We start from the raw sequence: 26,951 nt of genomic DNA on the forward strand, positions 1-26,951 counted from the left end.
CCAGCCCAACCTGCTGGCGTCTGATTCTATTATGAGCCCTGGCATGTCTCCGAAGATGGCTCTGCCGCTCCATGCTTCCATATTGCTCAGCCACCAACGGAGCTCTGTCTTGCTGTCCTCGTCCAATAGGACTTGATGATGTTATCTCCATCACTTCTGGATGTACTTGATCTTGAGCCTCTGAAGGGCTTGATACTGCAGAGGCCCGGGGAAAATAGCCCGAATCGAGGCCACCAGAAGCCCCACTATCCTGGCTAGATTCCGAAGCGAAATAAGCTGTCTCCCCAGAGCTGTCCTCAGATCCTTCTTGATGGCTCTTATCCTGGAGGGCGGGAGGGCTAGAGTGGCCTTTCTTGTATCTATGGTGAAACCTAGGAATTCTAGGTTCTTGCTTGGGACGAGCACTGACTTCTCTTCGCTGATCAAGAAGCCTAGGCTGGAGATGAAAGCAGTCGACCACTGAATCTGCCTCTGAAGTCTCTCCCTGCTCTCCGCCATGAGAAGGATGTCATCCAAATATATGATCATCCTTATGCCCTGCTCTCGCATTGCGGTGGCTATAGGCCTCATTAGCTATGTGAAGGCCCAAGGCGCCGACGCTAGCCTGAAAGGTAACGTCTTGAACTGCCATATTTCCTTTTTCCACTCGAAACGTAGAAAGCGACGGTATAACGGGGCTACGGGTATTGTAAGGTATGCGTCCTTCAAATCTAGCTGGGCTAGCCAATCGTCTTTCCTCAGGAGGTCTGCCAATAAGTGCATCCCCTCCGTCTTGAAGTGCCTGTAAACCAGCCACCCGTTCAGCTCCCTCAAATTGATAACCAGTCTCAACTTCCCTCTGCGGTGCACTAAGAACATGTTGCTCAGGAAACCCTCTTCCTGGGGTTATGTCCTCTCTATCGCCTGCTTTTGCGCTAGTGCCTCTAACTCTGCATGTAAGAGAGCTATCTCCTCCGCTGAGGAATGCATGCGCTGAGGGTGTTGGGCTGCCTCGGCTCCTCCATGAAATCTAGATGAAATCCCTGAGCTGTCTGAAGCACCCACACGTCTGCTGATAATTTGCGCCAATTGTTCATAAAAAGCAACGTTCTCCCGCCCACTGGGGGATAACTCGCTGCGCTGTCTCTCACCTGTGGGACTATTCTGGTGCCTGAACTATCCTCTTCCTCAGCGCCCTCTGAATCCTCTGCCTCTGCTCGGGAAAAACGTATCTTGTTGGCGTGACTCCCAGTATTGGGCCCTGGGCCCCTGAGGTCTCCTGTTGTAATTAAGGCGGCCAGACGAGCGACCTCTGTTGCGGCCGGCCCCTGCAAAAACCTGAGTAGGGAATACTTTCCTGATCAATGCTTGAGCCCTCTCAAGAGGAGTATAAATCCCTATGAACCTATTCATCTCCTTGACGAATGTGTCGCCAAAAAGACCTTGCGCCCCCTCTCCTGCCTCGTACGAGGCTAAGTCTCCTAACTTATTGTCTATCTTCAAGAGCGTAGACCTACGCCTCTCTGCTGAAATGGCGGTATTTGCATTTCCTAGGAGACATACGGCTCTTGAGCCCATCCAGCTAGAACATACGGGTCCACCGGCTCCCCGGTGTCCTTTGCCCTCTCCGCGAGGTCCATAATTTTAGCTATAGGGCCCGTTAGATCTAATATCTTATCTTGACAGGACCACCATGCACAATCCATCCCTCTTCTCGTGTCCTTACCGGCTTTCATAATGAAAGTCAACATTTTGGGGTCAAGCACTGGGGTCTCCGCCACCTTCCCCGAGAGCTCAGTCCTGCGACACTCTGATCTTAAGCTGAACCTGATCTCCTTCTCCAGTGGTTTCCTTATTTTCTGGGACATATATAGCACCACTTTAGGGGATGGCGTCCCGTCTGTGGATCGCGGATGCCTGATGGCCTCAGGCTCAAACATATCCGACATGTCCGCCTCAGGGGTACTCTCCACCAAGCTGGCATTTTTTTGTGTCTGTCTCTTTCTTCTCCTTACGGCCCCCTGACAGACTTCTCACTTCTTCCTCTTGCTCATCGTATTCGTCTGAGGAAGAAGGCGCAACTCCTATGTTTTTCGCCCCTGGGGTAGGGGGTACGAGGCTGGGCACCGCTGATCTAGAAAGGAACGCGTCCTTTAGCCTGTTAAAGGCATCAGCTGCCTCCAGGGGCTTCTCTCTCTTCCCCATATCTAAGCCTGGGGGGGGGAGTAGAAGAGTGGTTCCTCTTCCGGGCTGCTTTACACCCCTATGTTCATTCTGTAGAGGCTTGGTGGTGGAGGTCCCCTCACCTGAGTCTTCATCCCTGCCAGCTTTAGTGCCCAATATGTCTTCCAGTACTTGAAGCCTGTCCTGGATAGGCTGGACCCCTTGGGCTACTGCTCTAACTAGGGAATCCCCCAAAACCTTCTTAAAACTCTGAGAGAGGTCGAACTCCTCCTCTTGCAGCTCCTGATCCTAGTCAGAGTACTCCTCCCAGCACTCTTCTCCTCTGTCACAGGCCATCTCTGCCTGACTGGAGATACTGCTATCTGATGCTTACTATAACTGCTTAGAATGTCTGCTGAATGCTAGCCTTCGAGCGTGTTAATCAGATATATAATATATATATTTTTTTTAAGCCTCTTAAAATGCTCGCTTGTTAATCAGGACCGATTCGTTTTGCGTGACCGAGTCCGTACTTCGCTCAGGAGCTGTCCAACGCGTCACGCTCAAGTAAAGAACGTTACGCGGGGAGAAAATATCATCCGCGCATGCGCGGAACGCTCCATTGAGACTGCCTCTCTGTCAGCGGCTCCAGAGGGATACGCGCCTGTGCGCCTTTGTCACTGAGGGAATGGGCTCCCCGAAGTGAGTAAGATCACTTGCGGGATACCCATTCCCCCTAATGCATCCTGCCAGGAACTAATGAATATCACTGCTCCGGTAACGGGTGCCGAAGCGAGTCGCGCCTCCCCACACAATGCAACGCGCTACTATGATTACGCTGCGCTCGTAAGCAAATATACGCTCCTACGCGCTGCTTATCCTGGCACGCGAATTCTGACACAACGTTTGAATAAAGCTAGTAAATATGCTCATTATTATGAAACACAGCATTCTTGACATAATGCTGTAATACAGCAAGCAATTTAATAGAGTACTTAACTGTCGAGCCAGCAAAAAAAGAAGAGGAAAGGACCTAAGGACACGGGGGTTTATACTTACCAGGGGACTTCCATTGGTGGACAGAAAGGAGGCTAGGACTACAGAGCCTATAAGACTCTTGGGATTTATAGTACGATTGCTCCATGTTTTGTTTATTTTCATTTTTGAAGCCTGTTGGGCATACGTTCTTTAAAAAAAAAACAGTCTAAAGAGTAAAGTTTTGAATTGCTGTTGAGCAGTAATTAAAGAAGAAAAGCATAATGCTCACCTCCGGTCTTGTAATAGAATGGGATATTATTATGCATGTGCAGTTTAAAATAAACTCATAATTAATTGCATCAATATTCTGAAGGTTTTGATTATGGAAGCAATGCTATCGATTCAGAACTCACAAGGATTTTGTTAAATCGTTAAATGTCCCTCACCTCACTAGTAGATTGCCAATGTGCAGCTTCAAGAATGAGAGATATATGGGATTTGCATTTGCCTAAGTTTTATGGGGGTAGAAATGACACAATTAAACATGCTCTCATTTCCCATTCCTTATTAAATAGTAGCATAGGCTAATGAAGATCTGCTTGGTATGTGGTTTGTGATGGCAATAGCTGTCTTCATATCACAGCCTAATGTTAACTATTTCTGTGGAAACACTTTGGGCACCCTTTAATGAGATTATAATTTACACAAGAATTGCATGCACACTGCATGAAATGCTTTCGAGGGGATAGGGTCCTCCGACGTATTCCATATCTATGACAGTAATCACCACAGCTGTGCTGCTTCGGAAAATCTTTCTGCGTCCTGCGTCGATGACGTCGATACGCCGCCCTCGAGGACCTCCACCGACGGCCGCCGTCACCGGATGTTCTAAGTAGGACGCACGACGCCCGTAGCCTCCGTTCTGTTTTTTCCGCGAACGTGTTCGCTTCGGAGATCTCGGCGCTCCTCGACTCTTTGGAGTTTCTGTTCTTTCGGTTCTTCGTACCTGTTTGTTTGTGAAGTTATCCTTCGTGATGTCTACCTCGTCTTCCACCCCGCGTCCGGGCTTTAAGAAGTGTGGGGACTATGGGTCCAAGATGTCGGTGACGGACTCGCACGACGCCTGCCTCTGGTGCCTCGGGGAGGCCCATGACACGGATGATTGTGTCGACTGCCAGTCGCTTACGTCCAAAGCCTTGCGGGAGCGCATGAAGAAATTGTCGGTAGGTAAGGTGTCCAAGCCACGGAAGTCGAAGTCTGTGGGGCTTTCGACGGACAATTCGAGGGGCGACTCTCTGCATCATCATCGGAAGTCCAGTGGGTCTCGGTCCCGGAGTAGGTCCCGCCACTCCTCTGCCTCTTCGAGGCACTCCCGGCAGCGCCGTCATCGATCGCCTTCCCCGTCCTTATCCGAGGACTCCGCCTGTCGGCGGGTCGCTTATCCCACCAAGCATGCGACGCCGGAGGAATGGGCTTCCTTCAGTAAGAAAATGCTAGCGATTCTCGAATCGCAGGGCACTGGTCCATCTGCACCTCTGAGTGGGGTCGGTCGTGATCGGTCGAGAGACACTGCTCGTACGCCTTCGGGCTCGGGTGGTCGGCACGATTCACGGGAAAGGTCCTACTCAGACAAGGGGAATCGTTCTCGTCATGCCCGTTCCAGTTCCCGGTCCTCGACGCGCTCGGGTACGTCGACGCCTGTGGCGCCGAGATCGTCGACGGACTCTTTCGAGGTTCTGCCTCCGAAGAAGTCGTTGACACCATCGGCGCCCAGGCTGTCGAGGGACACGCTCGGGGCTCCGCCCTCGAGGCCTATGTCGACGCTGTCGATGCTGTCAGCGCTGCGTTCGGCGTCAACGCCGATTCACTCGGCGCCCTTGACGCCTTTCGAGGCTGTTTCGAAGGGGGTACCCCGAGGCACGGTGGAACCCCCTAGAAAGGCTCTGGCCAAGGTCAAGCATGGCTTTGTTCCCCGTTCTCTGCCCTCTTACCACCATCTTGAGTACATTTCAGAGGTGGATGAGGGCTCTGATGATGGTATGGTTCCTGATACGGTGCCAGATGAGATTCTCTCGGGCCATAGCCAAATTGAGGACCTGCGTCAGTCCCTGCACGATGCCAGTGGTCTGGACACCTCTCCGGAGGTGGAGTTTTGTAGGCCTGAGCCTGGCACTCATGCCGACTCCTAGTACCGGTGCCTTATGTCTAGGATCACTGAGTACTTGGGGTGGTCTACTCCCCCAGGGGATTTTCTCCAGGATGACCTTACGGATATCTACGAGCAAGGTCTACCAACTGACCCGGTACTGCCGTTCCACATGGCTCTACAGAGGAGGGTGGCGGCGGCTTGGACTGCTCCGGAGAGTCTCCCGGCAGTGGGCAAGTCTTTGCCACGAAAATACCGCCCAGCCAGTAGCGACCCCTGCTACTTGACCAAGCACCCCACTCCGGAGAGTTTGGTGGTGCAGGTGGCTACGGCCCCAGCAAAGCAGGCGTCGTATCCTACCATCCCTCCTGATAGGGACGACAAGCGTTTTGATGGTTGGGCAAAGAAAGTGTTTTCTTCAGGGGGTATGGCACTTCAGGCGGCCAACTCTGTGTGTGCCTTGTCTCATTTCACGCACACTCTGTGGAACTGTGCTTCCTTAGCGGCTGAACATATTCCCGAAGGGGACGAACGGGATGGTTTCCTTGCTATGGTCCTGGATGGCAAGGATGCCATGTGTGAGGCCGTTCAGTCGGGTTTGGACATGGCAGATTGCGTCAGCCGGTCCATGGCGGCGAGCACCATAATACGCAGGTTTGCGTGGTTGCGGAAGTCGGGGTTTGCTCCTGATGTGCAGGCCCGGCTCCTCAACGTGCCCTTTGATGGGGAACATCTTTTTGGCAGCAAGGCCGACAAGAGCCTTGAGAGGTTGCAGACCTCCAAAGCTGCAGCGAAGTCGTTGGGCGCTGCAGTTCGACACCTCTGCCTTTTTGTCATGGGGACAGCAATGGAGGGGAGGTTCCTTTCGTTATTTCTCATCTCAAAGCGAGAGGAGCTGCCAGTCAAAGAGGCCACCGTAGGAGTGCCAGAGGTGGAAAACAAGGTACTCAAGGTGCCAAGGCCGCTCGGGCAGTTGCCTCTTTGCCCTCAGGCAACGCCGCAGCTGCTTCAGCTCAGTCATGAGGCCATGTCCCATGGTTCGCCGGTTGGGGGAAGGCTGCCGCAGCATCTTGTAGAGTGGCGTGTCATTACTTCAGATGTGTGGGTTCTGGAGATCATATCCCACAGCTACTGTCTTCCTTTCCGGCAGAGGCCTCACGACAATCCACTGGGGAATCTCTCTTTGAAGAGTCCCTATCCGCTCCTTGCGCAGGAAATTCAATCCCTGCTGGAGAAAGGCACCATAGAACTGGTACCTGTAGCGGAGAGGAACACGGGATGGTATTCCCTTTATTATTTGATTTCCAACAAAGATGGGGGATTGAGACCCATCATGGACTTGCGCGGTTCAGGGCTTGTGGAAAGCTGCGGATCCTAGCTTTCAATTAAAAGTTAAATCTAGTTCCTAGCACACGCGGTTCAAAAGATACAGACGATTTTGTGGAGGTAGATTTTCATAAATTAAATAATGATTCAGAATGGCAAATGACACTTTCACAGCTTTGAAATCACAGAATGGACACATGATTTCTATGATGCAGTTCTAGGTAGGGCGGAATTGGATGGGATAAGCTTATTTTAAACTAATAGATGACTATGCACAGTTCTGGCTGGGTACTCGCACTATAAATTTGAAATAGGCCGTATCTGGTCAGGTTGGCTGCGGTTTCCTCGACACGGACCATCTCTGGGACCGGTTCTGCTCACAGCGATCTGGTCTGGGTCTCTGGTTTTGGCAAAAGTTCTGGCACTGCAAGTGGGCACGGCGGTCTGGATACAGCTATGCTTTCTGGGTTCTGGCACAGGGTTCTAGCCAGAATTAAACAGCTCGCCTGGCTGTTGAATAGTTTGGTTAGGTGACTGGATTCTGAGGCCTGCGAGAAGGATTCAGCTTTTGGACTAGGCCTCTCTGCTGCAAGTTCTGAAGTCTGGATTCTAAGCTCTGGTTCTGGAGTCTTCTGGATATTGTCTGGTCCGGCAAAATGCTTCGCAAGAAATCAGTTTGAAGTGGAAAGTGAATGTCCCTACCTGGATTTCAGTGGGTCTTTTTATGTCTTTTGAAAATGGGTGTGTGCATGGGCATAACTAAGCCTGCCCCTCACAACTTATCATTGGCCAAGTTCTCCTCTCTCCCTTGATTGGGGAAGGAAATGGAGTGTCATCAGGCATCAATTTTATGGCATACAGAAAGAACACTCCCCTTGTCACTTTGCACACAAATCTATTTTTGATCCAAATGCATATTTATCTATGTACAATTTTTCTAATATTATATGTCCAGTTAACATATTTTCTGTAGCACCAAACCATCCGATCCCTGTCTTTGTAAGATGTTGTGTCCACTTCTGACAGAATTCTGCCCTTTTCATCCAGAACATAACCTCTAAACTTTTCCAGAATTTACACAAACGTGCGTAAGGAGTATGGGCATCAGATGATAAAGCGTCACATTTTTAACATACAGACATTTGGAGTAACACCCTATTTTCCGCTATTACCCCCAGAACATACCACAGAGTCCCAACACCTCTTAAGATGTGCACAGAAAAATCACAGGAATAATGATATTTTGACACTTCCGTACTATGAATTATCCATCTTTTTAAAATTATGCTCTGGCCCAGATGGGTGTGGTTTAGGTTCCAAAGCACATGGTGGAATTTCTGTTCATCCCCGCCTCCAGCTCTGCTGGCTCACAAAGGCACTGCTCCTCCCAGTTTCTTCCAAGAGGAAGCCATTTACGACCCCCCCCTAATTTAACATTTGCCTGAGCCAAGGAAAGTTCATTGTTCCGTTTCCCTTGCAGTCCCAGGTGCCCCTCCTCTGATTCAATCAGAGAGGTGTGATCTCCTTTTGGTGGTGCAGCAGAAGGTAGGCCAGGCCTGGGAATGCAGTTGCTGGGCTAGTTTCCACTCCTGTCGGGGGTAGTTGTCAGGCAGAATTCAATCTCCTTAAACCAGGCTTCAGCTAAATGTTACTTTTGTTCCCAGTTTTTCTTCATTCAAATCAAACTTACAATTTTTACACATGCAGCTAGAACGCTGATTCTAAGTTCAAAACTATGACATTTAAACAGTTGCAACCTATGTGCCACTCAACAGTATGTCACTCATTTATTTTAAACATTTTGATTTTAGTGGCTTTAAATCCCATTTCACTTAAGCTGCTGACATCCACAGCTCAGCCAGTTTTGTTATGAACATTATTTTAGGCTGTTCATCTTTCCAGATTTTTTATGCACACAAGACTTCATTCTACCAGACGTCTGCTGGTGTTCAGTAAGATTTTTGAATATCTTGCAATGTTTGAAATAGGCATTTTGAGCTTGCATTTCAGAGAAACAAAGGTGATTTCAAAGCGCTTTTTGAGCTAACAGGCACTGCTGTTTTTCCTTTGGCACCACTTTTCACTCATGGCGCTTTTGGCCCATCACGCTCGCACTGGTGGGTGGCAGGTCGGGCAACCATTTTGGTGTGCGCAAAACTGTGCGGTTTTCCTAGATTCTGTTGCAAATGTGGGCTTTTCGGCCATCTTGGATTTTCTAAGCCCACATCACCAATTGTTGCAGCATAATAACTTGAACGTGGGTCAAGACACCTGACAGTCCATCTGCCCTCCACGTCGTCTTCCCTACCAAGACAATCTGCTCTCACGGGAGGGGGGTCAGGTTCTCCATTCAGAGGTCAGATCCCTCAACCTTCACGCTTGGTTTCTGAAAGGTTGAGGTATAAGGATTGGGACCTCCCCGAAGACGTGATGGAGGTGTTGCTTTCGGCCAGAAGGCCCGCAACTAAGTCCCTGTACCGTTGCCGTTGGCGAAAGTTTTGCGACTGGTGCAGGGTTAAGAATGTGGATCCTTTTGCATGTGACATTCCTGTGGTTCTGTCTTTTTTGCTTTCTTTAGCCCACAGGGGCTTGCAAGTGGGTACGGTTAAAGGTTACCTGGCGGCGCTGTCCATATTTAAGCGCTCGTCTGAAGAGTGTTCTTATTTTAAAATTCCTTTAATTTCTCAGTTTCTAAAAGGGCTCACTAATGTGTTCCTTCCGTCACCTTTCCAGGTGCCCGGTTGGGATTTGAACCTTGTCCTCAAGTTTCTGATGGGTGCTCCGTTTGAGCCTTTGCATTCATGCCCTTTGAGACTTAAAACTGTATTTTTGGTTGCGGTCACTTCCTCTCACAGAGTGAGTGAGTTACAGGCACTTATCAGTTAAGCCACCCATCACTGTATTTCATAAGGACAGAGTTGTCCTTAGAGTTCGTCCTTCCTTTCTTCCGAAGGTGGTGTCGGAATTTCATTTAGGCCAGAAGGTTGTTCTTCCGGCATTTTATCCTCCTCCACATCTTGGTAAGGAAGAGGAGAGGCTCGAATAGGCTCGATCCTAGGAGAGCTTTAAGCTTTTATATGTCACGTATGTCCCGGGTCAGAATGGACGATCAACTCTTCATTGGTTACGCTGGAAAGCCTTTCGGGCAAGCTGTGACTAAGCAGACTTTGTCTCGCTGGATTATTCTGGCTATTTCTGAGTGTTACCGCTTGGCGGGTAAGGACCCACCGGTCGGCTTGCGGTCCCATTCTACCAGGGGTATGGCTGCCTCTACTGCCCTACAGAAGGGTGTTCCTATTCGTACCATCTGTGAGGCAGCCACCTGGGCTTCGGTCCATACTTTTGTACGTCACTACTCCCTCGATTCCATCCGTGGGCAGGATCTGGCCTTTGGCAATGCGGTCCTTTGCTCCGCAATTTGATTGGGCATTCTAAATTTCTGCATTCTAAATTCTTTTCCCACCTCCTTGCATTGGTACTGCTTTGGGAGTCTGTCATAGATATGGAATCCCCTCGAAGAACAAGTTACTCTCTTACCTGGTAACATTCTTTCGATGGGAAGGTCCGACGACGTATTCCATATCACTCCCTCCCTGCCTTCCATGCTACAGAATTTCTTATGCGATTGCAGCTTACATTTCTGCAAGGCTTTGTGTGGTCACACTGGCAGAAGACTGGTGCCACACGTTCTGGGAAAAAACTACAACTGAGGCTATGGGCGTCGTGCGTCCTACTTATAACATCCAGTGACGTCGGCCGTCGGAGAAGGTCCTCGAGGGCGGCGTATCGACGTCATCGACGCAGGATGCAGACGCCGAAAGATTTTCCGAAGCAGCACAGCTGTGGTGATTACTGTCATAGATATGGAATATGTCGTTCGACCATCCCATCAAAAGAACGTTATCAGGTAAGAGAGTAACTTGTTCATCTGTACCACTGCACACAGCTCAGAAATGTATTTAGGTTTGGACTGAAATGTCAGCTCACTGTTTTTTAAATGCAGTGAGAATTTACAGTACATTTCCCAAGTAATCAATCTTATCCCCTTTGTTCTCCTACTTTTTAAAGTATCAAATATTCTACTGTTGGTTTCTTGGGTAATATTTGCGCCTACCCTTGTACATCTTTGAGAGAACAATTCATATCATGAGAACCATTGTACATACATTGCATTATAACTTATTTAAACTGTGAGAAACCTAAAGGTATCTCACTTACTAGTCTCCAGGGATCTGTCATCCAGGTGACCAGGCCATGGTCATCGCTATTTGATCCAGTTCCTGGGGGTGGACCAGTGCGGGAGGATCACCCGGATGGGTGGTCCTCAGGGAGTGGAAGACCGGGTGAGACGTGGTACCCCTTTCCTATAAAACCTTTTCCCCATCCTACCCCGTAGGATATTCAAAGGTTCTACCCCTCGAGCCGCCCCTTTTCCCACACAAACACTTTCTTACACCGTGAAAAAAAAAAAGAGGACCAGGTTTGGAAGCCCGTGACGGAAATGTTTGAGGGAGAAAAGACTGAAGATAATTTTTTCGAAATACCTTTGGTCTTTTCTTCCCTGAACATTTCTGACTTGGCCCCCGCCCACATCCCCAAACCCCTACTTACCTTGCGGCGGCACACTTCGCTGTGTGCCGTCGACTCACTCTGTCCCTGTTACGCCTGTTCCCTTATACTTCCATGATCGGGAACCGACGTGGCGGCGTCCTTTCCTATTTATTTCTTTTTTTCTTTTTGGGATCGGCTGTGGGGGAGACCCCTGCAACCCCCGCTCACAGTATTGTGAAAAGGGGTGTAGGGGACACCCCTGCAGCCCTTAGCACCAAATGGGGGATTTGGTCAAACTTTTCAGCTGTTCTGAATTTTCAAACAGCAGAAATTCGGCCAAATCTCACATTCAGGCTTTTTTTTTTTGTTGCTGGCTTTTTGGGTGATACCAAAAAAGACAATAGACTAACACCAGAGCAGTTTACCTGACATGTCCCAACACAATGGTCAGGCAATTGATAATACCTACGCTCACCTGACTGCCATTTCCCTACCCCACAGGGATAAAAGGCGGAGCGCCTAAACACTTGTGTATAGGCGCGTTATAAATGCCATATCATATCACACTTTGAGCGATGCAGAACGCACAAGGAAACAGCAGTTAAAACGGACCAGAAAGGCGGCGAGACCTGGAGGGAAAACGAAGGGGAAACTGCCCTTGCTCTTTTCAATTCAGACCCGCCAAACCTCTGAAAGAGAAATCATAAGACCAGAAAATCCAGCTGGTGTGTGGTGTGACAGATATCAACGGCACACAGGGCCCTCCTGTGCTGACAGCCAAAGCGGGGATAAGTGCTTGCTGTCATGGTGCCATCCTTGCCTCCAGAGACAAGAAACTCCAACAGTTCAGCACAGTGAGTCAGAGAAGACAGATAGTAAAACCGAAATGTGCTGGGTCCAAAGTTGCAGGCGGCAACCTTGTTGTACCAAGAACTTGTGTGATTGGGCTTTAAAGAAACCCTTGAAAAGGTTCAGAAGCAGAGTGGTCAGGCATCGGGGGCGCTCATTCGAAGGACTCTGAAGCTGTCACGACTCAGTGTTGCCCCAAGACAACACTAGGAGTCCTGACATGATATGAGGAATATGGGCAGGGTACAAGCTCCTTCAAAAATTGGAAAGGGCCCACCTGGACACTGTGCTGGCGTCTCTGGCGCCACGTTCATAGGAAATGCTCAGGTGCTTCAGTACAACACTCTTGGTGATTCAACATGACGGGTAGAGATCAGAATGAAACACCTACCTGCGGTCCAGTGTTCAGGGTGTGGCTGTATCCTTGGGCGGGGCCATCTATATAAGCCACGCGCTTCCAGCAATCCGTGCTTCGTGTTGTTCTGCTTCCAAGCAGCAGCATGCGCTCACCGACGCTCAGCATCCAAGGCCCATCTGCTCCAGACCAGTTAGTCCTGTCATGCTTACCTGTTATGTCCGCTGCAACGACCGCAACATCTTCACTACCCGGACCACCTTACCTTTGTCAGCAACGCCCGCTCCATCTTTGAACATGCTTACCTGAGCCAGTTCACACTTGGAAGGTGTAACGCATCCTCCCACACCTGCGGTCTGGTCTGGAACGTGACTCCGCATCTGGCGCCTGAAAGACAAAAGAACCAGGTTAGTGGACTTGAAAATTACTCACTAACGCTCGTAACAAAAAGTCATACTTACCAGATATTGAAGCCTCTATCCTATCAAGTGCTTCACACGTGTTGGTCCGCAGCAACAGTTGTCACACGTGTTGGTACCGTATCAACAACTGTCAAAGGAAAAGAAGAAAGACATTAGTAAGATAAAGACTGGAAGAGAAAAGACTCATAAATCACAACACGTGAATGGAACGTGGAAGTGTTCAAAGAGAAAGACCATACAAGAAAGACTTATAAGAACAAAAACGAATACCTGAGAGGAGTCACAGCCGGTCTGGGCACCTTACACCGCACGAAGATCCAGTGAAGTAACTGGACATACAGCGCCCCTGCTGAGTTAAGCAGGATGGAGAGCTCGCCAATACTATAAAGAAGGTAAGAAGTATCCCGGGCAACAGAAATCACGTACAGGGGCACAAGGAAGGCGGGTCTAAGGCTACAATAGTGGCTTGAATTTATCGGGGACCCTCTCATTGCAGGTATACCTTCCTCTGCTAGGGGAACCATCAGCAGCAGGGAATCCCAGATGCCTCAGCAGAAGTAGCCCTCCTGATGTACCAGCGCCCCTGCGGAAACAAGGTGAGCGTAACAGAAGCCTTTGTGGGTTGTGTTGTTTTTTGGAAACTACATGAACCAAGGGGCCTTAAGAGAGGCCTGTGTAAAGTGTCAAAGTGGTCCTAAGAGGATCGAGCAAAACCCCTCCTACACTCAAAAGTTTTTGACACATTGGAGAAAACTGAGTGAACTGTGAAACCCTCAAATAGGAACCGGCAGAGGGATGCCAAACTGAAAGAACTGTGAAACTGGCAAATGTGAATCCGATAGAGGGATGCCTGCAAATTGAGGGTAAACAATGATATACCCGTGAACATTGTGCCGACAAGTGTGAACCCACGTGAGGGATGTCCACAATGAATACTGTTTTAAAAGGACATTGCGACTTTTTGATTATATGTTTTTGAACCCGATTGAGGGAGACTAACGTTGCAAGAAGGATCAGAGCCCATTTGAGGGGAATCCAAGGGGCAAAGAGCAATCGCCCAATGTGAAAGAATACCAAAGGAACCTTGTGTTTTGTTTATTGTTTATGGTTCAGCAGGCCTTTTAAGGCAAGAGACTTTGCAGGAAAGAGACTTGGCCCCAGATAGTCTTGGCATTGTTGAAAGAAACTGTAACCTTGTGCCGACGAGGCCCAGGGGTATGCTGTGCTCAGAGGTCCTGCCTTGTCCTGTACTAGAAACATGGGGAAGGAAGACCCCAACCCTACCATCCTAACTTATCATTTGGTGAACACTTCTTTCTTTTCTTGTGTAAATTATCCCACACTTCTTTGTAACTTGGTTGTAAGGATTGGCAATCGTTTTTTTTTTTTTAGTATAGGACCTTTCTATTTGACAAGATGCCATTAGGACTGCTTTATTATTATTTGATGGTCGTAGCTTGCTCCCATCTTAGATTTAGGTTTAGGTTAGGCATTTTTCTCACTGTTTTTCTCTATTCTCTGAAACACTTGTGTATGAGCGCGATATAAATAAAATATCATATCATACCCATTATACAGTTTAATAAACACCCTTGAACTGTGATCACTTGCGTCTGTCTTTACTGTTGCCACCATGAGTTCCTTACAAAACCTATTGCCTCAAATGAGCCATTGTATGCACATCACGTTTAATGAGCCCACAGGTGTTACGAGCTTAGCTTTCCTTCAGGGCATTAATCCAGGACTGAACAATTGATGCTAAGATCGTTAAGCTTAGTTTTTGTGTCAGTAATCACATTGGAGCTCTAGTGCATTACAAAAATGAAAGCTTGGTTCAGAGTCACAAAAATCAAATGCATGTAATTTATGTTATGATTATGGCTAATTCTGATATATAATAATGGTGGTGCCCCTCCTTATCATGCTGTACTGTCTTAGATGCTTATATGATCATATTTGCCACCCACTCAGGCCTCTTCACACTTTTAGAGATGGTGCTCCTTTTTCCGGTTCTTTTTGCATTTCCCCTTTTCACTTTATATTGGTTAAAACCCAGTCTTTAGGTGAAATGTGCTCATGGTCCATTATGCTTCCTGGGACAGTTTTAGGTTGTTGTAAAAGCTGCACCATGTGTCAGGTGCTGTCTTCTGGGTGCACAGGTGACTTCTTGCCTCTCACAGGTGCACTCTGTTTCAATGAAATAATATTACATCAGTGAAGCAGGGAAAGACACTATTCCAGCCTCTCACTTAGAATTCAGACAGTCTTCGTTTGCCTTTGGTGTTCTCCCACGTTAAACCATCTGCCTCACACTTAAAAGAAGCAGCAGTTATTCGGAATCAATTTGCTTTAGGGAAACAGTTTTGGGTTAAATATCTTCACACATCTCGGCATACAATTTCTAGTTGGAACAATAAACGGTATCAAAACCTGCATTTTGTGTGATTTATTCTTCAAAATATGTAGGGTTCCTTGTTGGTGTATATTCATAACCAATATGTTTGATGCAAAATTACCTGCATCATCTTTAACAGAATGCATCACTGCACGTATGTACTGCTCTTTATGAATGATAGTAATTCTTGCTAACTCTGTTCAGGATCCCACATGGTGATATGATGTGATATGGCATTTATAACGCACCTATACACAAGTGTTCGAGACGAGGCCAGGGAGGGGTACACAGGGCGGACAGACAACGATCCTACTAAGCCAGGTGTCATTCAGATCGCGCAAGTGCATGGGAAGGGGCAGGGACAGTGCAGTACATGAGATTAGATAATAACAATAAGTAAAGTAAAGGCCAGCATGGGCAAGTCCATGGGTAAGTGCAGACATCAGGCTGGTAGGGGGACTGTAGGGATACAGAAACAGTCCCCAATTGCGGGGGTTGCCAGGTGGGCAGTGCAGGTATGTGCCGCTGGTGGGGGAGGGACCTGGGCCCGAGATCAGAGGGTGTCCAGGTAGCCCGTGCAATTCCGGTTACAGCCAGCAGGCCAGCAGAGGAGAGGAGGAGAAAAAGCAGAAGCAAAGAGAAAGGTTTTGAGGTGCTTCCGGAACCGGAGATGGTTCTCCTCAAGTTTAAGGGAGGCATGGAGGCTGTTCCCGAGGGAGGCACCAGAGGAAGAAAGAGATCTACCCCAACTCGTTGCTTGGAGAAGCGACTGACCCTGAGGGAGTTGGAGGTGGATGAGCGAAGGGCTCGAGAAGGAAGATATTTAGGAAGAGAGAGTTGAAGGTATTCAGGCCCCAGGCCCCAGAAGGCCTTGTGGACAATGCAGAGGGTTTTGAACTTATTCCTCGGAGCCACTGGAAGCCAGTGCAGAGATTTCAGTTCTAGAGAGATATGATCCCTGGGCTTGTGGCCAAGGACAAGTCTCGCAGTCCTGTTCTGGATAAGTTGCTGAGGGCGGAGAGTAGAAGCAGGCAGATTTTGAAAGAGGCTGTTGCAATAGTCCAACCTAGAGAGGACCAGAGCTCTGGAGACAGTAAGCTTCTGGGGGAAGGAGAGGAAAGGAAGAATACTTCTGAGGAGATGCAGCTGGTAGTGTGACTTCTTAGAGACATCAGAGATGTGAGGAGAGAAGGAGAGTGTGGAGTCGAGGATGACCCCCAGGTTTTTAGCCTCGCAGGTGGGAGCAGGAAGAGGGCCAAGAGAGGCCGGCCAGAGAGCTACAGGAAAGGATGGAGCGGGTGTGCCGATGAGGAGAATCTTAGTCTTACTGGCATTAAGGCAGAGGTCATTGGCGGCACACCACTCCTGGATAGCAGACAGACAGTCAGAGATGAGGGAAGGAGAGGAGGAGGCCGAGGACAGCCTGAAAATGAGCTGGGTGTCATCTGAATAGAACTGAAAGGTGGGGCAGAGAGCGGCGATGTGGTGGGCAGGGAGTGCTAGGTATTGGTTGAAGAGCCAGGGAGAGAAGTTAGACCCCTGGGGGCAGGTAGAGAAAAAGATAGCGGAGAGGAAGGATCCAAGTTGGACCTGGGAGGGTCGGTCAGAGAGGAAAGAAGTCAGCCACGCCAGAGCCTGACCAGTGATACCCAGGTTATCACGGAGATGGTTGAGCAGGATGGTATGGTTGACGGTGTCAAAGGCAGAAGAGAGATCAAGCAGGATGAGGACTCCGGGGATGTTAGAGTCCAGGTTGGAGAGCAGGTCTTCAAGGATGTTCAGGAGAGCAGTTTCCGTGCTTCCCGCAGCTCTGAAGCCAGACTAATGGTCATGAAGACAACCAACAGATTCAGTGTGGAGATTAAGCTGGGAGATGGCCAGTTTCTCCAGGAGCTTGCCCAGGAAGGGAGTGATGGAGATTGGGCAATAGTTAGCCGGGCAGGAGGGGTTGGCAGAGGGTTTCTTAAGAAGAGGGTGCATAAGGGAGTGATTCAGGGAGGATGGGAAGACTCCTGTGGCAAAGGAGTGATTGCAGAAATCAGCCAGGGCAGGAGCCAGGGAGTCGGTGTGGTCCTTGATAGTTTTGGAGGAACAGGGGTGAACCTGTTTCGAGGAGACTTTCATAGATCGTGCTTGTCTAGAAACCTTGTCTGCAGAGAACAGGGGAAAGGCAGAGAAGGAAGGAGTAGAGGTGGCTGCAAAAGGGCCAGAGGAAGAGCAGGGAGTAGAGGGAGGGAGTAGAGGGAGGGAGGGGATAGGAGGAGAGTGATGACAGGATGTCCTGAGTTTTAGAGATGAAGTGAGAAGCCAGTGCTGTGGAGAGGGCTTGGGAGGGGACAGGAGAGGTTGAGACTGCGGCAGGATTGGCCAGTTCCTTGCAGATTTTAAAGAGTTTAAAGAGTGGAGATGAAACATAGACTCCCAACTGCATCCTGTTTTTACAGGGTGTATATGAAATAAATAACACTGTTTGAAGTGTTAGTTGCTTGTCAGACTCATAGTTCTGACCCTGCTGTCTGCCGGAATCCATCCTAGTCCGTTTTCTGTTTTTTTTCAAGTCGGTTGAGCACACTTTCAGCCTTGTTTCAATTCAAAGTCTGGCCCACCTTGGCCACTCTATTCTAGTGGCAAATGCATCCTCCTGGTACCTTCGGCTTATCAAGTCTCTGATGGCTGTCCACTGCAATCCATCCAATTTCCTGTTGTGCTTTAGCAACCATGCACTTTACCTTGGCTACAGATGCAACGCTTCATGGAATCTTTTTCAAATTCCATTTTGCTATCTTCTCTGCCATGCACTAGTTCACATGACAATCTCTCCCACAGACTGGCAAAGAATTATGAAACCAAGCGGATCAGCATGGGTGATGGAATGGTTTTAGCATGAATCAAAACATACACAGAAGTACGGGTGGTGGGTTATATAGGGAAGAGATGCAGATTTTTTCTGAGAAGCTGGGTGGATTGGTGTGTTGTCTGAGATTGTGTGTTGTGTGTGAGTGAGAATTGGCATGTGTGTATTTCCTTGTGTTTGTGCCTTAAGAGCATGTATCTGTTCTTGTGTGTATGCATTTGAATACATGATATTGCATGTGTGTTGTACACTACCTATTTATGAAATTCTGCATCTGCCATTGGCACCGCTTGTTGGTGCCGATGCTGTCTGTGTTCTCTCTCTCTCTCTTGTGCGTTTCCCAGTTCAGGGTGCCCTGCTGAAGGATAGGATCATACAGCCTTGCCGAAAACCTTTGAGTGTGTGGGAAAAGGGGACATAGGTTCTGTGTTGTTTGACAAAGACTTCTGCAGGTAATGGCTTTCTCTATGTGGAGGAGCCTGTAAAAGGGGAGGGGGGGAGGTCATTTCAGGCACAATACATGTGTTTGTAGGAGGTTGTCTCACTCGATCTTGCGCCCTGTGATGTGTCAACATTGTGGTCAAGCTCTGCCATAGTTAAAGTGTCATGAACCTTCTGCTGCAGGCTTCTCTACAGACATCTCTATTCCCACCCCATCTGTAAATAGAGGGTAGTAGTGTGTTCAGTCTACCACTCCCCCTCCCCACGTGAAAGAGTATGCATCTTCGTATTTGTCACAGCATGTGTGCCAAATACATGTCTGCCATTGTAATATTGCATGTATATATGTTTGGAGGTACTCTGGGGTATGGTTGTGTGTGTGATGGCCTAGCATGGTCATGTCTCAATATGTAGCATAGGATGGACGCCCAAACCATAGCATGACCAAGTATTGGTATGTGGCATGAAAAGGTTTGCATATGTATATATCTATACATTCTAAAACTTTAACCTCCACCTAAAAGCCATTTTTGCACCTGAGAAAAGACTACAACAAAACCCTTGCACACTGAAACACGGCAATGTATCAAACTACAGAGTAAATGGAAAGGTTCTAAACACCATATGTGGCGATCAAGCTAATCTTGTCTGGGAGGGTTGTCCAATTTCAAATTTGGCACATTGTAGTAGTAACATAGAATACTCATTATGGGATAATGACACTATCGAATTTTTGACTTATTGTATTTATATTTTATTTATATGACTTTGGAAATCTGTATCGTCATGTAAAACGCCTCTCCACTGAACTACACTGCTTCGGTAATTGGGACCTTTTCACTTGGGGCACACAATTCTGGTGATGTGCTTAATCCTCACCCAATTTTTACATATCCTGCTTACCTCAACCTTGACAAAGACCTAGGAGGGTCGAAAAACATGTTGACTACAGAATTACATATTTGCATCAAACTATCCGCTTTTTCTTTTTTTTTATCCAGCCATGTCTTAATTAGTTTACCCAGCTCTTGTGACTTGGGTCCCCCTCGTACAACTGTGGAGACCTATACTTGGGACGGAAGGGCACAGTCTCCCTTGGACCCCCACATAAGCAGCAGGACGTTGTTATTGATTTATTGATCAGCACAGAGGTCCGCTCATTCTAGTGCCCTAATTGTGTGTTTTTCTATAAGCGCAATACCTGCCGTTTTAAGGGAATACAAGCCCGCACAATGGCTAAAACGTATATTAGATAGCTAACTGCCCACGAAAAAGCAATCCAATAGTGTATTTGGCGTGATTTCTTTGTCAACTGATGCAACACAATGATAAGAGTGCAGTGAGAATTCTTGGGCAGGAAATGGCCAATGAAATCCAGGGAATAGCAGGTCATGTGACCAGTGACCAGGGGTGTTGCTAGGTCTGGAAAAGATCAGGGGCTAAGCTAATGTCGGGATTGGAGGGATTCGGGGCTAGCTATAGCCTTTTGGTTGTAGTCCCGGAGCTTCTATCCAGGGCTACAACCAAAAGACCCGGGGCTATAGCCCCTTCAGCCCTCCCTCCCCCTAGCAACGCCTCTGCCAATGGCAATACCTGGCATGTGGTGGGAGTACATGCAGATGATTTTTGTGGCTGTGCAGATTATGCCAATGTCTGCCATATGAGCAGAGCACCTGGCCCTACGACAGGTACTGCTTCGGCGTTATGTAGTGTGTTCAGCATACCATGCTACTCCTACTTGGAAATCCTAGCAAGAGTGAGCATCTCTTGGTATGTGCTACGGCAGGTGTTTGTGAATCCATGTCAGGGTGTAAGAGAAAGCTGGGCAAGTGGAGAGCAGAGGTGTAAAGAAAAGATGGGGAGACGTGGTCAACAAAGGGGATTATAGACCGGGAAGAGAAAGCAAATGAAAAAGAAACAGAAACAGAAAGCCCGAAGCATTCGGGCATAACAGTCCTGCCAGCCCATTAGGAGTCAGGAGTTTACATGCAGTGCCATAGATAGAAAGGCTAAATAATGTAAGCCTACATTTCTGCCGAGGATGCCCAAGCGCGTTCTCCAGCCCCTCATGCACCAAGCACTATTCAATCTCTGTTTTCCAATGCTCCAAACCTGCCTTGGAATCCCAGTGTGTGTGTGTATATGCTCGACACATACCCTTTGTGTCGCCTCTCCCAAAGAGATAGCCCATATATAATGAGCGAACGTTCATCCGTGCCAATACAGGCATTTAGTCCTGCCTAACTCTCTCCCTGTGTCTTCATACTCCTGCGCCACTTGGCCTTGCTCTTCACCCTGGGGTCTGGTGACACTGGGCGAAGGGGGAGGGAGGGTATGCCTCAGATAAGGATTTGGGGCTGATTTGGCGCAGTTCAGAGGCAGATTAACATAACATAAAAATAAAACGACTAATGTGTCCGTGGTTTTGATATATACTGCACAGCACCACCTAATAACTAATTCTTTCCACTTCTCCCCACTAATCATACCCACCCATCCTTTTATGTTAGCCACAGCGCCTGGGACCCATGCAGGTGCATCTGTGTGGTGCAAGTCCTAAAAACATAACATACATTCATTTGTACAGCAGTGCATATACATTTACAAGCAAAACCCCATGCGACTAGAAACACACACCCCAAACCATACATTCTACACCAATAGATCCAGACTACAAAACAGCCTGCTTAAAAAAGGTTGGACTTGCTGGCTTTACCAGTTTGTCATTAAACATGCATGTGATTTAAAGGGCAGATGCCTTGTATTAAAAAATATGCCTTATGTGTGTTACTTTTTCGAAGAGGAAATTGGGTTTCTGGTAAGAGGAACATGTGGATTGTTATTTGTGCCACTCTATTGTCTCACTTTTGCCGCATTACACATGGTGTCCTTGGTAACCTCAAAGTCCTTTGATGATGCAATTACTTAGTATAATTGTGAGGAGTTGTGTGGCACTGTTACCTGGTGCCAATGTGATTGGCCAAGTTTTTATCCACGTATTACGCTCATCAGGAGAAACTAGCATAACCCTTCTTTCTGTTTGAATATTTAGGGCATTCAGAGACTGGCTATGGTCATTAAAGAAGAAGCGATATAAAAAAAGAACCATCGGCGCTGGCTTCCAGAAAACCTGCTACCCATAGAAGTGATGTGATTAGAATATGTTCTTGAGAAATGCTCCTTTCAAATGTTCTAATGGATGTGGTCACTCGTGACAGATGACATGCTGAATTTGGGCATTCAAAATCACGAAATCAATCCGTCAATTAACTGTATCATGAGATAAATGTTTTATTTGCTGCGGATCAAAACATTTCCCCTTCCATATTCTTGTGCTGGATCCAGTATTGGGTTAACCGCATTATCAAATCAGTGCATGGCCTCTGGGTCGGCTCAAGAGAGCTGATCATACTGAGAGGTCAAGGAGTCTTGAGGCGGCCTGCACCGTGCATATTCCAAACAGCATCAGTATATGAGGTGTAGAAACTTGGATCCATTTAGCACAACAGGATTTCTGTAGGTTTTAATTACTTTAAATTATACCACTATGATCCAGTCATTTGTCATCAAGCATCACAACAAAATACTATCTTACCATCAATGAATTTGGCATTAAGAGAACTTGAGCAACAGGGGACATGTTTTCAATTTTCAGAGCAGCATCTTTGTTGAAGGTGAAGTCATTCGACGGCACAAACCCAGATGCCAGTTTCAACTGCGAGAATATGTATTGGGATGACTGAAACGTGAACCTTTGTTTTAAAGATCTGACCATTTCATTTGGATTTTGCCAATAGAACATCAATACATTAAAAATGTGTGTGTACAGTAGCATGAAAAAACAGGAGTGAAAGAAGACTGAGCAGATCAACAACTATCTTTACAGATTCTAGCCACAAAACCAAGTTCACATAGATGGGTTATCTGTGAGAAGATGTTACTAAGAGTCTTTAGCGAGCATGTCAAGTTATCATTTATTTCAGATGACCAGTCTGTCCTTTGCTTCTGATAATTTAAAACATGCTACAATGTAGTTTTTGAAGACTGGGACAGAACAAATGTCGGTTGCACTTTAAAATAATCCTTCTTTCTAATGGACCTCTTCCTCCAACAGATTCCTCACCTATGATATCTATCTCCCAGCACCAGCTGCTCTTCGGACCCTGGAGTAGGGCTTCTTTTTCACGATCTCTGCAGTCATTCAATTCCTGTTGACGTTTTTAATCGGTGCGTCAATTGAGCCCCTTCATTCTTGTTCTTTAAGACTTCTCCCCGTTAAGGTGTTTTTTCTTGGTTGCCATCACTTCTACTAGATGGGCGAGTGTGTTCAAGGCTCTGTCTGTTAATCCTCCCTAATTGGTTTTCTCCAAGGAAAAGGTGACATTGAGGGTTAGAACCTCCTTCCTTCGAAAGTTGGTCTCTGATTTCCATCTCTCTCAAAAGATTAATGTAGCAGTCTTTTTTCCTCTGGCTAGATCCAGTGTGGGCCCTCAAGTTGTACTTCTCTTGGACAAGGGAGAACAGGACTATCAACACCTTTTTGTTGGTTACGCGGGTGCCCGAGTTGGCAGGGCCGTTGCCCAACAGATCCTGTTTTGGTGGATCATTCTCTGCATCTTGGAATGCTACGATCTGACTGACAAGGAAGTCCCTGAGCTTCTCAGGGCTCATTTCACCAGAGGGTTGGCCGCCACCTCGGCTCTGCAATGTGGAGTGCCTGTTCTGGATATTTGTCAAGCAGATACATGGGTTTCCTTGCACACATTTGCCAAGCATGACTGCTTGGATTCTATGTCTGGTCAGGACAACCATGTTCGCAGAGCTCTTCTCCAGGTCATTGTACTGCTTTGGGGAGTCAATCATAGATGAGGTATCCGTGAGAGGAACGTCCATCAGAAAGAACATTACCGAAAGGTAAGTAATATATTTGTCTGCAGCAGACACAAGCTAACTGCTAAATATTTGGTATGTTCTCTTATGATTTTAAGTGTTCTGATATATATACATGGTCATTCAGTGGAACCGTCCTGTCCAGAGAAGGGTGGAGCAAAAGGTTTGCTGTGCTTTACGTTTTTACATTGAGTGAGAATTGTGACATTTCTGACACTTAATTTTTATGATTTTGTTATTGTGGAAACCACTGTCCATACATCCACCCAATGTGGGCAACTTGTTAAAGCAAATATATAACATGTATATCAGGGTAATTGTTTCACAATTCCTACAGCAGTCGTTTACTTAGGTGTTTCTGGCACTGTGTGTTCGAACAGGTCCCAGAGCACTGCATGCATCCTGAAGAGTTGTCTTGGTGCACAGAAAGCGGGACGGTTGTTTCCTCTAGTAGTGGGCCTCTAAGCTCTAACTCATTTCCTTGGGACACAACGTTCCCTTGAATTCCCTAGCCACAGCAAACTTTTCTCTCATGCATCTGAGTGTTACATTTGAATTGACCTTATATCACAAGACAGCATCCAAACCGTAAGGAGTTTCTTCTCATACCTCCCCACTGTCATGCATAATGCCTTCTTTCACTGATGATGCTTCGCAATGGCATACCGTTCAAGGTTTACTAATGTTATGCTGTCTAAAAAATCTATTTGATTTAGCAAAAGTGTGTTCATTTTGTAGGGGAGCTTATAGATGTGAAGTTATTTTATTAACTGCTAATGTCTCAGGACGTGAACTTTGGCATTAAGAAAAACGCCTTCCCACACCTTTGTGTGACATTTCAGCAAATATTTTGAAAAAAGAAAACGAAAATGTTGTGTAATAAGTTATGGTTTTTGTTTTGAGGAGCATTTTGTGATGACTGTTCAGCACTTTTATAAAAAATGTAAGTAGTAACAAATCATGTTTACATACCTTAAGAGTCCTTTGGGGGAACCTGCACTAACCTGGATGCATGATGGCATGGTTAGAAACTAGCACCATTAAGGGTGGACATTTTTCCAGCAGCTAGTGGCTGGCATCCTCCATCGGACTAGTGGGGTTGAACGTAAAACCAACAAAGTGATGGGCGGAAGGTTTCGAATTAATCTGAACCACTGGCTCCGGGCAACCTTCCACACCACCGTTTTGTAGTGTCTGCGCCATTGCAAAAGGGGTCCAGCCATATGCAAATCAGTCGGGTACATCCACCAATGGGAATAGCCCTGCCCAAACTGCTAGGCTAGGTCCCATCTGCACAAAAACAGAAGCAAACACAGACATGGTTTGGCCTTTTTGGGCCTCCTCAGTGAGGTTGAGCTTGGTTCCCTATGGCTCAGCGAGCAAGGGACCCACAACGTGGGTCCCGTGCCTGCTGGGCCTAGAGACCCAAGCTACTCCTCACTGATGAGGGCCAACAAGCCTGAAACATGTTCGGGGAGGCTTGTGGTCTTGTGCAGAAGGGTTGTGACCTATCAGTTCAGGCTGGACTGCCCCTTTTGGACTGGGACCAATCCTGATTTGCATATGGTTTTTCCCTTTTGCAATGGCTTGGCAGGTGAAAATAGAGGGTTTGGCGGGTTGCCCAGAGCGATGCCAGATGTTAGGATTCATTCTAATTCTTCCAGCCATCACCTCTTTTGTTTTGTGGTTGAACCTATGGCTTCAGTGACGCAAACATTAACATGCTGCATAACCATGTATGCTAACCTTTGAGGTATTTACAATTGTCTGCAAAGGTGTTGCCCCGTTGTCCAGAATGAACAGCACAGCGAAGACATCATTCTGTTGTAGCCCAGATATAGTTGGCAATACAGCAGGGCGACAAAACTCTCCAGTTTGAAGAAGAGCAAAATAAAAGGCAAAAGTAATGGTGATGCAATGAAGTAATTCACACTGTATTGATTAAGATGACTCAAATATTGGTAGAATTCTTTACAAGCGTAACACATTTTGTCTTTTGAACAAATAAACTTTGAAATGTTTGCATAAACCTGTCTCTCACTCTGTGGTCTACATGAGTTTTCATAAAACTTTGAATGCATCTGAGATATCCTAAATTAAATGAAGATCTTTTGGCTGGTAGACTACTGGGTGGCTGGCACCTCAATTTATTGAGATCAAGGTACAACCCCAAACCCCCAGGACAAAACCCCTGAGAAAAAATTCTCTAGAACCCCTGTAACATTGCCAGAACAACACATGTTTTGACAATGAGGACAGCACCTTGATGCAAGTCCCTACACTGAGCGTGGGTGAATCAGCACTGAACTTTGAGTGCTCTGCCATCGACCTTGACCTACTGCCAAACTGAAAGCATATTACAGAAGAACTATTTGCTTAACATGGGGGTGCTAGAGAGGTGTAAAGGAACTCACAAGGGCACAGGGAAGCCGCATTGCTGGTTCTGTGGGCTGCCATCTTATCCCTATATGGTGGGCAAGGCTTTAACAACATCGGCCTGCAGAGCTTTGACATGAGCCAATTCCTGTTATCAAAACATGTACATTCCCAGAAGACCAAGGAAATCACTGACTGCACAACTATAGGGGAGGTGGATCTCAATGGACCGACCAGAGAGAAAAAGGATGGCACTCTTCTTGCTAATCAATTGAGGTAAAAGGGGGAGGAAGTGCCTCCAGGCTCTGTCTGCAGTTGAAAATGAAAAAACAACAATCAGTATAAAAACAGGTAATACCCTTACTCCCCCCAAGAGTATAAAGTACCTGTGGACTCCAGATGAAGAGGAATGAGGCAGTATAGGGGAAAGGTAGGACAAGGAACCGCCCCAACTAAAAACCAGGCCGTCAAACAACCACATACCCAAGAGTGGAGGGGAATAAGGAGAGACCTATCTCCGGGTGGCACGAGGGCCATGAGAGCACTAAGGGGAAACACCAGGTAACGCAGTCCAAAAAAGGTTCCTTATAAGAAGGCACAGTCTCATGGTTACAAACCAAATAAAAAAACATGCCAGGATTCAAGTCCACAATCTATATACTCTCTGATCAAGCCAGGATCCAGGGGGTCAGGGAATCCAAGTTGACCAAATCCAAAGAGGTAATCCAGAGACAGTCTGTAGTCAAAACAGCAAGTAAAACAAATCCAGGCAATCCAAGAGCATAGGAAACACCACTTGCACAGAAAAGGTGAGAAAGACCACCGGAGCCGTGAAACACTGGACCTCAAAGCACTCGGCATAGGGGCACTTAGTGATGTATGTGCGTGTTGTGGCCTGCCATGTGACCGCAAGCTTGTGCATGGAATGATAGGTCATGCAGTCCAGTTATGCACTATGTGTCTGCGAGACACTATGGGAGCCGCCATAGATATAAAACCATCCTGGTGCTCTGCAAGAATAGTGTCATTGCACCACTCTCGAAGTGCAGTGAATCTAATGCGCACGACAGAGCCCCCTCCCAATGTCTGCGGGCAATATGGATGAAGCCGAAGAAATTGTGAGGTCAATTTGGTGGCATTCAGGTTGTTAGAGGGTTCCTAGGTTCTTTATGCCGGCCCGTACCCCTTCCAGTCGATAAGACCTCTTCTGAGGTAGGAATCTATGA

At 47.2% G+C, this 26,951-nt stretch overlaps 1 protein-coding gene across 4 annotated transcripts in view; it reads left to right on the top strand.

The window, feature by feature from the left end:
• The window catches only part of AADAT (aminoadipate aminotransferase), a 1,031,752-nt gene extending 1,006,374 nt beyond the window's left edge, over positions 1-25,378 (top strand). For all 4 annotated transcript variants that reach the window (XM_069631415.1, XM_069631412.1, XM_069631413.1 and 1 more), the window contains one exon: positions 21,512-25,378. Coding sequence is in view for 3 of the 4 variants with exons in the window: in XM_069631412.1 (XP_069487513.1) it covers positions 21,512-21,556 (45 nt within the window). In the remaining variant the exon portion in view is untranslated. The remainder of the gene's footprint in view (positions 1-21,511) is intronic.
• The last annotated feature ends 1,573 nt before the right edge of the window (positions 25,379-26,951 follow it).

This window comes from Ambystoma mexicanum, chromosome 6q, assembly GCF_040938575.1.
Source record: "Ambystoma mexicanum isolate Mex_15411 chromosome 6q, UKY_AmexF1_1, whole genome shotgun sequence".
Taxonomy (NCBI): domain Eukaryota; kingdom Metazoa; phylum Chordata; class Amphibia; order Caudata; family Ambystomatidae; genus Ambystoma; species Ambystoma mexicanum.